This window comes from Motacilla alba, chromosome 7, assembly GCF_015832195.1.
Source record: "Motacilla alba alba isolate MOTALB_02 chromosome 7, Motacilla_alba_V1.0_pri, whole genome shotgun sequence".
NCBI lineage: Eukaryota > Metazoa > Chordata > Aves > Passeriformes > Motacillidae > Motacilla > Motacilla alba.
The window spans coordinates 34761268-34776073 of NC_052022.1; the positions used below are offsets into that span (position 1 = coordinate 34761268).

The 14806-nt window shown below is 43.7% G+C and overlaps 1 protein-coding gene across 12 annotated transcripts in view; it reads right to left on the bottom strand.

Moving 5' to 3' along the window:
* Positions 1–7351: 7351 nt before the first annotated feature.
* Positions 7352–14806, bottom strand: part of IKZF2 (IKAROS family zinc finger 2) — a 114030-nt gene continuing 106575 nt past the window's right edge. For all 12 annotated transcript variants that reach the window (XM_038141905.1, XM_038141909.1, XM_038141904.1 and 9 more), the window contains one exon: positions 7352–13602. In XM_038141905.1, coding sequence (XP_037997833.1) covers positions 12878–13602 — 725 coding nt within the window. In that variant the 3' untranslated portion in view covers positions 7352–12877. The remainder of the gene's footprint in view (positions 13603–14806) is intronic.

A 14806-nucleotide genomic window follows, 5' to 3' on the forward strand; every position in this document is an offset into this window, starting at 1 on the left:
TCTCCTCCAGCACCCCGAGCTGCGTTCAGATGCAAACCTTTTAACTTGTTTTTTTTTAAAGTCGGTTATCAAGAGACAGCCAGTGGCAGGTTATCATGGGAGATGGGTTTGAAAGGCAAGGCTGGTCAGATTTTGCAACTAACTGATAAAAACAAATCAACCGCAGAAACAAATTCCTCAACTCATTTCAAAGACGGGAGGAAAAAAAAAGGCTTCAAGGAAGATCTCTTTTTTTTTCCCATCTTGCAGATTTCTGGGAGTGCTTTGAATTATTTTAGCAAGGAATAAAATGTCCCTGCTCCTGATAGATTGCAACGTTCTCTGCTCAGAAGACAAATCAATATTACAGATCACAAATAAAATAGTCAGAAGGACTGAAAACAGGATTTACAACTGAATAGCTACCACACCTACATGAAAATAATAATTTACATTCCTCACCACACCCTATCAACTACACGCAGGCAGCCTGAAACAGGAAAAGTAACAAAAATAATGGGAAAGAGCAGCAAAGAGTGTCTTGACATTATTTGAACTGATATGAAAACAGGAGTTGAGGGCAGGGAAGTATTTCCTCTTGAAACCAAAAAAAAAATAGCACAGAAACCTTCCGAGGGTTTAGAGTTTCAGGCTTTCTTATTGAGGGAAAAAATCCCCAAATCCCCCAAATCTATGAAAAGCATACACTTTCCATAGAGAATGGGTTCATTGAAAAGCAATTTTCTGTTAAAAATCAGTTCTGACAGGGTAGTTTCATCCAGGCTTGGATGTTGGATACCACAGGAGCATTTGCCAGGAATAAAAATAGGCATTTAGCTCTGAAGGGCTGGGTTGCCAGCCTTTAAAGATGACTCCTTGCCTAGGGAAGGGGTTTCTCTGTCTCAGGGATGGCCAGTGACAGATCAGAAGGGATAGAGGTTCACGATTTGTGTGGGAGTCTTGAATAATCTGTTCCTATTTTAATGTGAACATGGGTGGTAACGTGGAATTACAGCGTGTGGAGGCGGGCTGGTGTGCGCGGATTAATGAAAAATAATGAGATAATATTGAGCACTTCTGTAGTCTCATTACAAGGGCTCAGTTTCTCCACTGACAGAAATCCCTGGAAAATACCATACTCTGGGATTCCATCCCTAATCTTCGCACCAGGAATTAACAGGAAACACAAAGGCTATTTCACAAGTATATTCCTTTGAAAAGAGATTTCATTCTTAGTCTAAAATTTTAGGCAACTCTGCATTTACACAGTAATCCTTTCAACTCATATTTCATTGAATCCAGAAGTCGTTGTGGCTCCTGAGGTACTCTGCTGTGAAAAAAAACCCAAAACAAACACTTATAATTGCATGCTGGAAGTTATGACAATGTTTATATGATGCACCAAGAAGAGACAGAAATAAGCACTGAAGGGCACAAGGGTAAAGCTGGGTTTATTGAGGACTAACTACATTAGGATCGACTAAAAAGAAAGGAAAAAACAAGCCAAGCATGTTCAAACTGCAATCCAAGCAAAATTTATTTTTAGTCCCTCGATTATTGCGAGTTTCATAATGGGATTTTGAGGCCCTGCCGTTGTGTCCCATTAACAAGGGCCCTGTTATATATTCCACAGTGTCATGGTGGGAAATGATTCATGGCAGGGCTGGGATGTGACATTTGAGCAGAGAGATGGAGCAAAACGTGCTTTGATTCACCACCTTTTAAAAACAAACTCACCCTTGGAAGAAACTCCAGTAAGATCTTGAAAGTACATAAAAATAGAAAGGCACAAAAATAGAAATATTAGTGCTGTAGAAGCCAAAGCCAAAAACAAAGGCTCAACCTTTCTTCAGTGGGAAAATGATATTGGTTTTGGTGAAGATGGAGAAGGCCACTGGCAGAATGTGGGGCTGCACTGGCAGATCAGCAATACAGACTGGCCACAAGACTGATCCAGTTATCCATGTGAGGTGCGATGCTGCACTTCAAAGACCACTGCAGGTGCATTCGATGTGGCAACAAAGAAAATAATTCAGAATTTTTAAACCTCTGGCCTCCCACAGACCAAAGGAAGGCTGGGCAATGGCAGCATTGCTGACACTGGTCACTGGAGTAATTTTTAAGCATCTGTTGCTCTGAAAAGGCTGTTTTTGACACAGGAGGAGTTTCCCAGGAAAATGCCACGCAGAGGGGGGATCAGACACAGTTCCCTGTTGCCTAGGTAAGAGATTAATGGGTGAGGGCAACCTGCCCCTTGCTTGCAGCTGCTGACGGGGTGAGCTAAAGGGAAAGGCAATGGCACTCCGTGGTGTGACTCTTGCCCACAGACAGGCACTCCACCACGCTGGCCCTGAATCAAGGCCAGGAGATTTCTAAGAGTCTCTTCCTTAATAATGTGAGGCCACACACACAGTGCCACCCGTGAAAATGACTCAGCAGTCCTAAGGATTATAAAGTCATTTAATTTCTGCCTATGAGCTCTCCCTTGATCATCTCAGACCCTTAGCTGAAGTCGATGAAAAGAGCATCAACATCTCAAGTAAGTTTTGGGACAGGACCCTGAGTCCATCAAGCCAGTAACTTCTGCCCTACAATGGCACAATGGGATTTCTGCTCCATGCACTAAAGATTCAGACTGTCCCATTAGCTGAGTTTTGAGGGTTTTTTGAACCAAAATCAGTAATCCAGCAATCCTGTGTGACAGGAATCAGGAAATTCTGCTCACTGAACAGAAGCATTCCTTGGAGACAACATACATCAAACATGACTTGAAGGAAGATTGACTTTTATTCAGGTGATATCTTAAGGAATTTCCATTCTCATGTGAATGATGAACACTTTTATTAGGGGGAGAGGCTGGTTAATCTTTAACCAAGAATTTACAAGAGATTTGTAAAACAAACAACAAACAGTTTATGAAGCTTTGAGAGCTCTTCCTTCTAGTCGGAAGAGTTTGTACTGCAAATGCTACCAGGTCGATAGCTGCAATAGGAAAGGAAGGACAAGCTGGGCAATGAGAAATGCCCAACAAATCCCTGCTGGGAACATCACCTCTGGAAGAGGTGAGGAAACTCAGCCAAAAACCCGTGCTGAGGGGAGGGTTCAAAGAAAATGTGTGTGCAGTCCAAGTGTTTCCAGAAAAACCTTTGGGCACTAATTCGTTTCAAAAACATGACAGAGCCATTGGCAGGTGACCGATGCCACCATTTGACACGGCAGAACCCTCATGGACACTTCTCTCACGGATGCTGAAGCTGATGGAAGGCATTTCTTTAGCTCCAATGAATATTAAAAGCAGATCTGTGCTCAACTTCCCCCTCTGAGAACCCATGTTTAGAACCCCAACCCATTACACACCCAGTCTCTCTAGCTAATTAACAGGATTTGTGAGCAGGTAGAAATGCAATGCCTGCCAAACCACCACGTGTGTTTCCTGCTGCAAGAAAGAAACATGTATGCATACACCAATGTGTCCAGAAAGCTTGAATGGAAAACCCTTTCATGTCAGAAGTTTATTTTTATTGGTAAAATATTAAATAATATACAGAATTAAAAACTGCACTTACACTTCTGAGAAGAAATAATTCTTGGACAAATTATATGCTTGTTCCTGAGATTCCCTACATTTATTCCAGTAGCTGTGCACTCAAGACAGTACAAACCTTTATAATATAATCCTTTTCACAAAGTATTACAAAGTTTCTGCAGCTTCTTTTATTTATACACGCACACACACACGGACTCCCACTCTCACATGGCTGTACAACACTCACACAGGTACAGAGCACACACATACAGATGTGCAACCATATGTATGCATGTATGCTAAGAAGAAAATAAAAATAACAACAAGTCCCATAGTTCAGTCTATAGCGGCAAAACTCTTTTAGCAGGAGGATACAGGTTTACATTAGGGTTGCTCACATGCACCACTGTCAAGGGGATTGTTTCTGAACTCCTTTTATAAGAGCACCTTCCAATGAACACATAAAGAAGTGGGACAACTCCCAGCGTCTTCACTGGCTTTTTGAGTAAACTCTGATGTCTTTTTTTTCTTCTTTTTTTCTTTTTTTTTTTTTTTAATTTAAAAGATTCCTCAATTTGAGCTCAGAAGATCTATCACAGAACTAAAAATTCTTACACCCGGGAGAAAAAAAAAAAGGGGGTAATTTCCCAGGTTAGTGGTCAGGAAAAGAGCACTGTGGAGAGCAGAGCGCAGCTCCGGCGCTGCCGGCGGAGATGCCGCGACAAGCGGCCGCGCCCTCAGCCCCGCAGCTCCGCTCCCCGGCCGGGCCCGGCTCCCGCCGCTCAGCGCGGCCCCGGCAGCAGCGGGAGCCGAGCCGCCCACCGGAGGCTCCCACCGCCCGGCCCAAGGAGCGACACCGGCGGGCACCGCCACAGCCGCCATCCAGCGCCTTGTTCTTCTTCAGCTCAGACACCGGGGGCCGGGCAACGATTTTGGCAATCAGTCGGAAGGGGGTACGGTCTCCTCGCCTTTGTTATTGTTAAAAAGAAATCTCTTCAATACAAATTTAAAAGACAAAAGTGGCTACTGTGCATGCGCAGTAACTGCCTTTCCAAGAAATCTCAATGGGATTTTATTCCTTTTTTTTTATTACGTACCTAAATACATATTTACACAACAGCGGCTTCAGTCTACTGGGGGCGGGAGGGAAGGCATTAAAAATACACTATATATAAATACGTATGATATGTAAAACAAGTCCCATCTAAACTTATATAAGACAAGGACAACTCTAAAGAAGCTTTTCTGGTCTCTCAGGTAGATAAAAGACACGAGTCCTGTAATTCTTACGCAGGCAAATCTCTCCCTAGAGTAAACTGGCAGTTCTGCCCTAGCTAAGAGATGAGACCTAATCCAAAATCCATCGTCAAAGTCAACAGGAGTCTCCACTGAGTGGGTTTTGGATCAGACCAAAAGATCTTTTTATTTTTTGTTATTTTTAATAAACATCATTATTAAGTGCTTTCCTTAAAAAAAGCTGCAATTAGAAAAGAAGAGGAAGGAGGAGTCAAGAACAGGTACGTCCTTAATTGTGGATGCGGATGTGTTTCAATGCCAACGACAAGCAGGAGGTAAATTATGGGCTTTAGCCTTAATTTACAGTTTCTCATCTTTTGTGAGTCGCAATCAGTTTACTTGAACCGTATTTTTAAATGTCTTTAGGGCGGAGCATTTTGTTTCACTGATTTGTGTGGCCTGAGGAAGGAACACAGAAACCACTGTACATTAATATTATGTCAGGGTAAGTATTGCACTTGAACAGAAAAATAGCCCAAATGTTGGCGATTTTTGTTTTAAGAATTAATACAAGCAAATCATCCATGTCGGCAATGACCATGTTTAGAAAGCAGGATCCAAGAATGAAGCATAAGAAGCAAATTTGGGGTTGGTAACCCCCACCCTGGAATATAACAGTAGTAAAACTTTTTTTTTAAAGCATTTTCTTCCAACAGGAAAAAAAAAATTATATGACTTTTTTTTTTTTAACTTTACAATTTTAAATCTTTCTAAACATTTGCATTAAAAGTTTCCAGTTTCTCATAAAAAGATATATATTTTAGGAAAAAAAAAACCAAAACAAAACAGAAAATAAAACCAACTAAAAAGGAAGGCAAATATACAGTATTATAATTACATCACTGTAGAGTTATCTCGAAGGTACCCTAGATCTTTAAAGTGTTACAAAGAGTACGTACCTTATTTTTTTTCTCAAATCGACTTTTTTTTTTCTTTTTTCTGTTTTTAATAAAAAACTACACTTGAGTACAAAAATATGTAAACAGACTGTACAGCCAATGAACAAAAAAAACCCAAAAACCACCCCCCCAAACCCCTAGACAGCCCAAAGCTACAGGAGATAAGAGCAGGCCCAGACTTAAAGCTCCAAGAAGGAAAAGGGGGAAAGAGAAAAGCACAGAAAGCCAGAGGAGACTGCTACATGGTGAGGAAGTGAACGTGTTCAAGCTCTGAGGACACTTGACAATTCGTCAAATAATTGATCACAGTTTCGGAATCTGAATGACTACAAAAACAACCAAAAGAATCCTTCCCTCGTTACAGTGTGTTCAGGAACGAACATCCATTTCCAGTAAGCGATGTCAAATCCCAGTAAGTGCATAGTAGGGACTCAGTGACCTCCACCCCTGCAAGAAGCTTTTCTTTACTCGATGTCACTTGAGGTAAAACTAAATGGCCCAATTTACTGCAAACTGTGCCCGTAAAGAGAGGTGCCCATCCTTTATCCAGCCTGGGGACACAGACGGAGGCTGCAGGTACCCAGGTACCACCGAGGGCCAGGGATTAAGGCTGCTACACGGAATAAGGGGACGCCTCCAGCGCCGCCACCCAGGCCTGCCCAGAGCTGCTGTGCTGATCCCACAGGGGATGGCAGTGATCAGACACACAGCTCTGCAAAGCTCCTGTGCGTGTCCAGATGCAGCCAAAGGGATGGCACGAGGCTGATGGTGCTCACATGTTTTCCTGGGCTGCAGTGCAGTCGCCTAAACCAACACCTGCTACGGAAAGGAAGGGCTGGCCCCAGCTTTGGGCCAGGCTGCTCCCTTTCTCCCAACAGGGTCCACATGGTACCAGCCCCTCTCAAGACACGATCTGATTAACTTCATTGTCATTCACTCTGTTCAAATACTTCACCTAGTACTGCTAGACAAAATATCACAGTTTTTTTGTGGTTTGTTTTTTTTTTTCCAACGGTAAAAAAATATTAGTTTTACTACAACTGTGCAGGTTTCTGTTGAAATGGTCGTTTCTGTCCACTGATTAATTAGGCCCCAAGATGAAAAGGAGAAGTTTGTACAGAAGGAGATAGCATGGGAAGTTATCTTCAAAGATGAGGACCCAAGTGTGCACACTGATAACCACCTTCCCAAAGGCTGGAAGCAAACAGGAACCAGGAACCTGCATGATCAACTGCGAAGGTAGGTGAATTAAACAGAGACTGGTTTTACTGTTTTCTTGGCCTGTTAAGCATGCAGCACGGCAAAGCCTGAGCCCAGCCCTCCTTCTGACTGTCCTCTGCACATTTCAGAGCTGGGTAGGAGGACACAACCCACCTTTTTATGCGGGGTTGTAGGAGGTCAAATTAGAAACCAAACTGGAAACCAGTGATGTTCTCCTTTGCTTATATCTCAGAACACATCAATGGGACATAAGGGAATCTATTCGCTATGAAGCAAATTCTAGGTCTTTTCTACCTAACTGCTCCCCTCACCACCCCTCTTTGGCTGCCTTGGCCTGGGCACAGCAGAGTGTTGCCGAGGGGTGGCTCTGGGCTGTTGCTGGGCTCAGGCTCTACCCAAAGCCTGCTGGCCCAGCCACCTTGCCCCCTCCTGCCTTGGCTGTGCTGGCACACTCAGCTCTGCAGCCCTGCGGGGGGAACAGCTGCACCTGAAACCAGGTCACCAACCGGCTGGGGAAAGTCCCAGAACTGGCACTGTGCTCGTCACCCCAGTGCTCCACCTCGTGAGCCCCCTGAATGCCTCCTCCTGATGAGCTCCTCTGGTCTCTGTGCCAGTTCCTGGGCTGGCAGCAGCGTGGCAGGCAAACTTGCAACCCACTTCCAAAAGACTCGCCACATTTGTTTTTCCAGGCTGAAGCAAGAAGGAAGTGCTTTAAAGCCTGCCCGGAGTCCTAAGTGGGAACTCTAAAGCAGAGTGAAGTCCACTAAAGGGTGCTTTACTTCAAGAGGGAGGAAACAGGAGATGCTTCCCTGGCTCTCTGTAGGGCACGGTGCAGCTGGGGGCTGCCACGGCAAGCCCTGGCATTGTGCTGGGGATGCCGTGCTCCCTGGGACCAGCTACAGACCAGCTCTGGCTGGATAGCTGGAATGTACTTTGCTGGGGTAATTTTCAGCCCCTCCCACTCCTAAAAGCTGTCTGACTCCGGGAAGTCTCACAGCAAAGTACTGACCGGAGTCCTCTCTCTGGGTCAAGCTGCCAAGGAGGGTGCAGAGCAGGAGAAGGGATGTTTCCTTTGGGTTGGTTTTGGCTGTGCATTCTGAAAGGGTCTGGTAGGATATCAGGAACGACATCAGGATCTCCCAAAATGCATTTGGAAAAGGCACATATACAATAAAGCATACCTCTAACTACACAATACCATATATATATATTTATAAATGTACTTTCTCAAGCTCTCCAGCTGCCCCAGACCACAGGGCATCCACTTTTGTTTTTAAATGCCACTAAGCCAAGCTGAGATGTGAATTATAGCAGAAAAGCCAATTTCATCACCCTTTTCCTAAAATCTCACACTGACTTTGGGTGACTCCGGCAGCCAACCTCATTACATTAAAAAGCACAGCAAGAGTTAAGGAAAGGAATTTATCCAGTGAAGGAACTGCATTACTGTAGCTCCTGCCCTTGGCTGAAATAAGCACCTTTGCTGCAGTTATCTCCAAAGTTTCTCTCTGGAGGAAGGAGTGTCTGTTGTCTGGCTTCTTTCAAATCAGAACAAGCTAGCCCAGGGCCTGGGCAACAGTAATAATGCCCCATGAAAGCCCAGTTTTGAAGGGTTGGGTTTCATCACTGACCTCCTGCCTGACAGCACAAATTTAGGGAAGCCCTTGTAAACAGAAAGAAATTTGCAAACTCTGACAATTGAGAATTTCTTCACCTTGCAGTAAACACACTTCAGGTCCTCATGGCTACTTTGTGAGCTGGGTCCTAACATTGTGGAAACCAGTACCACTAAAAATCAGGCCCATTAACCCATTTAAAATCTTCTTCCCTGCTACAGACCACTGCAGGTTAATGCCTAGACACCTTTCACATCACATCATAGATGAAAGCTCTTTTTAAGGAGAATAAAATTATATTAATCCCATAAGTTACTGAGTAAAGAGCAGGCTTTACTGAAAAATGCAATATATTTTGATGTGCACTCCTAACTGATAACAAAGAGAGGTGGCTGTAAAATTAATCAGTCATAACTGCAGATATATAGATAATGCCCTTTGCTCCAAGGATATGGATCACACCAAGAGCAGAATAAGCAGTCACACTTCTCTTTAAATTAATAGGCTTGTAATCCTCTAAACTGAGTCAGAATATTGCCATTTTTTGATGTAAAAGAAGCAAAAGGGTTTACTGGCAGAGAAGTGCCCAGATTTTTCAATTTTTTTTTTAAAATGAAAATGGGGAATGCTCACAGGAAGCCAACTCTAAATTTGCAAACGCATGTTTCTAACCGGAAACCTGATTCCAAGAATTTCAAAAGAGTCCAATAAAAATCAGCCAGATTTGATTTCCAGCACCAAATACTCAGAACAAACGGATTTAGAGGCCAAGGATTAGCTACTGAAATTCCTAGTACACTATGAATGACTAATGAACTTGACGAAACTCAAGAGCTTTTCTTAGAAATCCAATTCTTGTGGAGAGCAAGCAAGAAAAAACACCCAAAGAAATCTCTGCTGCCCCATTTTGCTCACTTTTGTGAAGGAACAAACTGCATTACATAAAGCTCTCTAATGATTTTCAGTAGGAAGTGAATTCTAAAGTACGTGTTAATTCAAAATTTTGTTCAAAATTTGAACTAGAATTTAATCTTTCTTCTCTTCCTAACTCTAGGGTAAAAGTCTTCTGTGAATGTTTAGAAAAGGACATTGATAACAAAAAAATCAATGTGACCCCTCAAGTTTCTTCCTCTCCAAAACATTTTCTATAAGATAACTCCCCAGTGCCTCCCCAGTTCCCTGTGCCCGTGACACCAGGACACATCCAGACCTCACCGGCTACCACTGGCTCAAGAAGCTGGACTTAACTGAAGCCAGGTCCAAAATCAGTGGGCCTCCTGATGTGATCCTTTAAACACCCAGAGAATACACCTTACTGGAGGCAGCAGTGAGTCATCAGTGAACCAAAGGCACACTAAGGAACTGCAGATGTAACTGCAGCCAACTGAGCTGCGGATACACAAGAGATTCTCTACCTTTCCCGTATTCTGGTGCTTTCCCAAACAAAGGCAGAAATTTTCAACATTTTTTCCCTAGTGCTAGCTATTCCAAGAAACCACAGCCCAATGTTCTTTCACTGACCACAGAGGGGAGGACGGAGTGTTTCCCCCAGAGACTGAAAAGATTTGCCGGCAACGTTTCTCTCTAGCTTGGGCACGTGTTTTTCTGGAGGCCCGGGAAAGCCCAGCAACCCTCAAGGCCCAAGAACCTTTCCCTTTCCACCTTGTTCTTAAAGGGCCTTTCCTGCCTCAGCGAATCACCACCACTTTTTTCTTTTCTGAATTTCCAGGCACATCCTGACACGAAGCACGGCCGGCCGCCTCCTAGGGCTGCCTCCCTCACTGCAGAGAATCAGCCACACAGAATAAAAGCGATGGCCTCCAGCAGCTCCCTGCTTTTCCCCTGCACAAACTCTTCTGGCTGCACCAGGCACAAGACAATGAGAATGGTCCCGAGGATGGCACTGGTTCATTTGCCCCAGTTTCCTCTACATTAGAGGGAAGAAAGAAGGAGGGGGAGGAACCCAACGACATTAAGAACAATGTTGGGAATAGATCTTTAAATCTGTCTCTCCAAAGCCTGCATATTCCCAGCCTTGATAGGTCTCACATTACACAAGATGACATTTCTCTCCATATTGTATTATAATTAATAGGCTACTGCAAGACTTTACCAGCTCCTACTTAATAGCATTGCAGTGCTGGGAAGCAGTCATCAGGTAATCTGGCCATGATCTACTGTATTCTTTCTAAACACAGGTTCTAGCTGCCAAGAATGTCACCATAAAAAGATTTCAATCAATACCTTTCGGCTCCTACTTTCAAACGCTCCAGGTCTAGGAAGAGAAGAAGAAAAAAATCCAGTACCCTCAAAACGAACAGCAAACTGGCGTATGCATCAAGTGCACAGATTGGAGGGAGCAGATGGGAATTCATTATGGCCTGATCTTGCTCTCTCTTTTATACTTTAGTAACTTTATCCTTTGGAAAAGGTCTCCCCAGGCGCATGGAGACCGTGTGTGCGGAGGGGGTTAAACCCATCCAGATCTTTCCATTCTCAAGCTGTGCTCTTGTTGCCAAACAACAACATTTCAATTGTGATTGGTACAAACAGTTGGGTTTCAATGGCAATCTGTCCTGTAGGTTTAAGCCCAGTTTTTACTGATGCAACTTGCCGGGTGGTTGCTGGCTTTGTTATTTACTGAGAGAGAAAGAAAGGAAACAAAACAGATCAGTGGACTTGTTTTCTCGTCCAGTCTGTAAGTCAGGGGCTCTTCTCTGGACTTTGCTTCTCCATTTGCTTTCCCTACAGGGAAATTATTAAATTAGGAACAAAAAGGAAATCTTTAAGTCCAAATCAATACACAGCACCTACATCTCCACTTGTCCCTTTCTGAAGAAGCAGGGAAGATCGTATGTGACCTGTTGGTTTGCTGGGCTTCCGTGCTCACCGGGAGCCAAGGCTATCCAGCAAAACCTGCTAATACTTTCACCCCTAAATTCAGCAGAATTGATGATGTACAAACAAAAGGAAGTCAGTGGTTCAGCAAATTGGGAGGTAAGACGTCAACAAGAGAAAAAACAGTCAAGGCTGGGATCCTGATGTGGCTGAAATAGTTGGGGCAGTTCCATTAAATTCAGTGGAGCCAAGAGGATTAATGCTGGCCAAGGATCTGGCTCCTAACGCTTTCCCAGCTGCAAGTCTTAGTTTAGGCTGTTGCCAAGAGGTTAACACTGTGACAGTAGAATGAGAAAGTATTTACATAATTATGTATCTATATATACCTATATTTAAAGAACACTTTGCTAGTAGTAGCAAAGACTAGTAGACCAGTAGCAAAAGTAGTAGACTACTACTTTTGTCATTTTTAAATCCATAATTTTAACCCAAAAGTATTTCTGAAGAGCAGCAGAACCTCTTGAGTAAACTACAGACTCTCACCCACTCCTAGGCCACTTACTGTCCCAGAAGCAAGTTTTAAATGTTATTTCTAAATGTTCTTTCTTAAAACTTAGGGTGCAACTAAAGAAATAAGGCTCCCAAGGGTCTCTAAGAAGCCAGTGAGACAACACATAGGCATGGAGTAACAGAATATCAACAATTCTAAAAAAAAAGGTGCTTCATAAGTTAAGGAAAATAAAAACACAAAGCCTCAAACTTACCACAGAAGGCCCTCAGACTTATGAAACTAAACTGCTATAATGTGGTACAGTGTTAAGACATACATTTCTTTTTTTTTTTTTTTTTTCATTTATTTACATTCTAGAGGGGCAATACACACTGAACCCAGGAAAACAGCTCACCCTTGAAAGTAATTTTGAGAGGAATATTGACTTTGATTCATGCTCCTAACTCCCTACCAGTTTTGCTTTAAAAATAATTGTTCGTTCTGCAGAACAAAGTTCCCCCCTTTCCTCCAGCCACCGAAAGCTCGCACCATAACTTCACATTAGAAAAAGGCTCTCCTCTGAAATGTTTCTACCTATTCCTCTGAAATTTCAAATGAGTGGCATCTTGTTGGGACTTGAAAGCACCTGGCATGGTTGAGCGACATCCCAAAAGAGGACATGGTGTACAACTGAGTGAGACGGACACAGACTGCCTTCCAATTCCCACAGAAAGCAAGGCGGGTCACTCCCCAAAAACTGATTGCCACAACAAACCCCTCTTTTATCCATTCCCTTCCTTCTTTCCATTCTTAAGCTGGGCAGAGCAAATGAGGTTGGGTCCACAAAAATAAGGTTAATAATAATAATAATAATTAAACAACGGCAACAACAACAACAGCAACAACAACAAAATAGGCGTCTCAATGTCTGAGGAAAAGTGGGATTGTAAGTGCAGTATTTCTTCATGTGCAGTTCTTCTACTTCATACGAGTCCCCTTTGGATGAGAAGGCCTAGCGGAATGTGTGCTCCCCCCGGACTATGTGCGACGAGAACTCATAGCGGTCCTGGCTCCGGTAGCCACAGATGTTGCACTCCAGCGGGTCCCGGTAGCCGTGGCAGCCCATGTGGATGGTGTACATGACATGGTCCAGGAAGAGGACGCGACAGTGCTCGCACTTGAAAGCCCTAATCTGCTCCCCTTCTCCGTTGATCACCTTGTACATATCCTTTAAAGAGCCCTTAGAAGCTTTTGTGACATCCAAAGGCTTGGCCTCCTCCTTCACGTAAGCCGGGTTTGGCTTGATCTTGGGGGTTAAGGCAGCGTTTCCTGGGTAGGACTGGCGGTCGTCGTGGCTGCTGTCTGAGTCAGTAGAATCCAGGCAGCTATTGCTGGGGGAGCCCTCTCTATCCTGGATTCGACTCTTTGGTCTGATGAGGGAGATGGGGCCATCCATGTTGTTCTCGTGGCTGTCGGCCGTTTCCCTGCTGATGGGCCTCTCTATCCTGCTGGGATGATAGACCTGAGCGTAAGCTGAGCTGATGACCGGGGCCACCTCTGCAATTGTGCTCGGTGTGTGCTGCATCAGGGGGTGAAGTGCCTCAGCTCCAAGGTAGGTGATTGCATTGGTGATGGCTTGGTCCATCATGTGAGACTGCATCAGCTCAGCCTCCTTGTCATAGCTTATGTTCATATCAAAGGGGATATCTGGATAGCCAAATCTCATGAACTTTTCACCTAAGAGATAAAAGCAAATCCATGAGCAAAATCAACACAATCACCGCGATGTTTCACTGCAAAAGAGACAGAAACCCTCCTGACTTGGGGTGAAATTATTCCAGAGACTAAAGTTGACTTCCTTCTCATTTATTACAAGTTCCTGTCCTGAGATGGATAAAACAGTAACCACACCAAGAGCTTTTCTTTTTTTTTTTTTTTTTAATTTATTCCAGGTGAAACATGTGGCTGCAGCAACTTCCAGAGCAATTCCAAATCTTCAACTGAGCGTGACCGTGCCCACACTTCAAGTTAGGAAATATGTGTTAAGTGGATTGAAATATTGAGGCCACTGAAGTTCTGTTGCAGAGTATACTGTTAGTTCTGGTAACCATTACTCTGGTTACCAGAGTACACCACTGAAGTTCTGACAGAGTATGACATTAGACATACTCTCCCCAAAATTCAAGGGACCATTTCACATGCTGCCCACAATCTGAGGTCACATCTACCTTACAACAGGGCTGAACAATGAGAAACCTAAACAACAGGTACAGGGGGCTTGTTATGGTGGCACCTTTAGAGCCACAAGATGTAAATCCTTTAACCAGCAGAAAAAAACCCCAAACATTAAATGACAGCATGTGGCCAAGAATGAAGCCATTAACAAGAGAGTGGAGACTGATCTTTGCAGTTTTCCTCCCTCAAAAACAAAAAAGAGTCCATCCTTTTTGGACTGAGGAAAAAAAAGACACACACACACCACTTCCTTCCTAGTATCTACTTAGGTAAGAAAACAAATAGAGAAACAAGGTGTTTGTTTCACTTAGTAAAACACAAAAGCACCTTTCACTGACACAGGATAAATTTATACCTAATGATGCTGAACTGGCTGGTCCATCACTGGGAATCCTAACTCACATCCTTGTAAGCTTTTTTAACATCAGTGGCATGACAGATGTGCAAAACCAGAACCATATGCTGGTATGTTATGGCAGTCGCAGGGCACCGTGTTCCACATCACAGCTCTCCTTGGAGGTGAACAAATTGACCACTGCTTACACCAGGGCTCAGCTCAGCAGCACTGCTTTTTCAGTGATGGCTTTGGAGAGTCAGGACAGGCAAAGCTCATGGAATAACTTCTTTTTAAACAGGAAACATTATATGTATATGATACAAGATGCACATGCTCCTGTGTGTTCACACATGCAATTAGCCGGTTGTT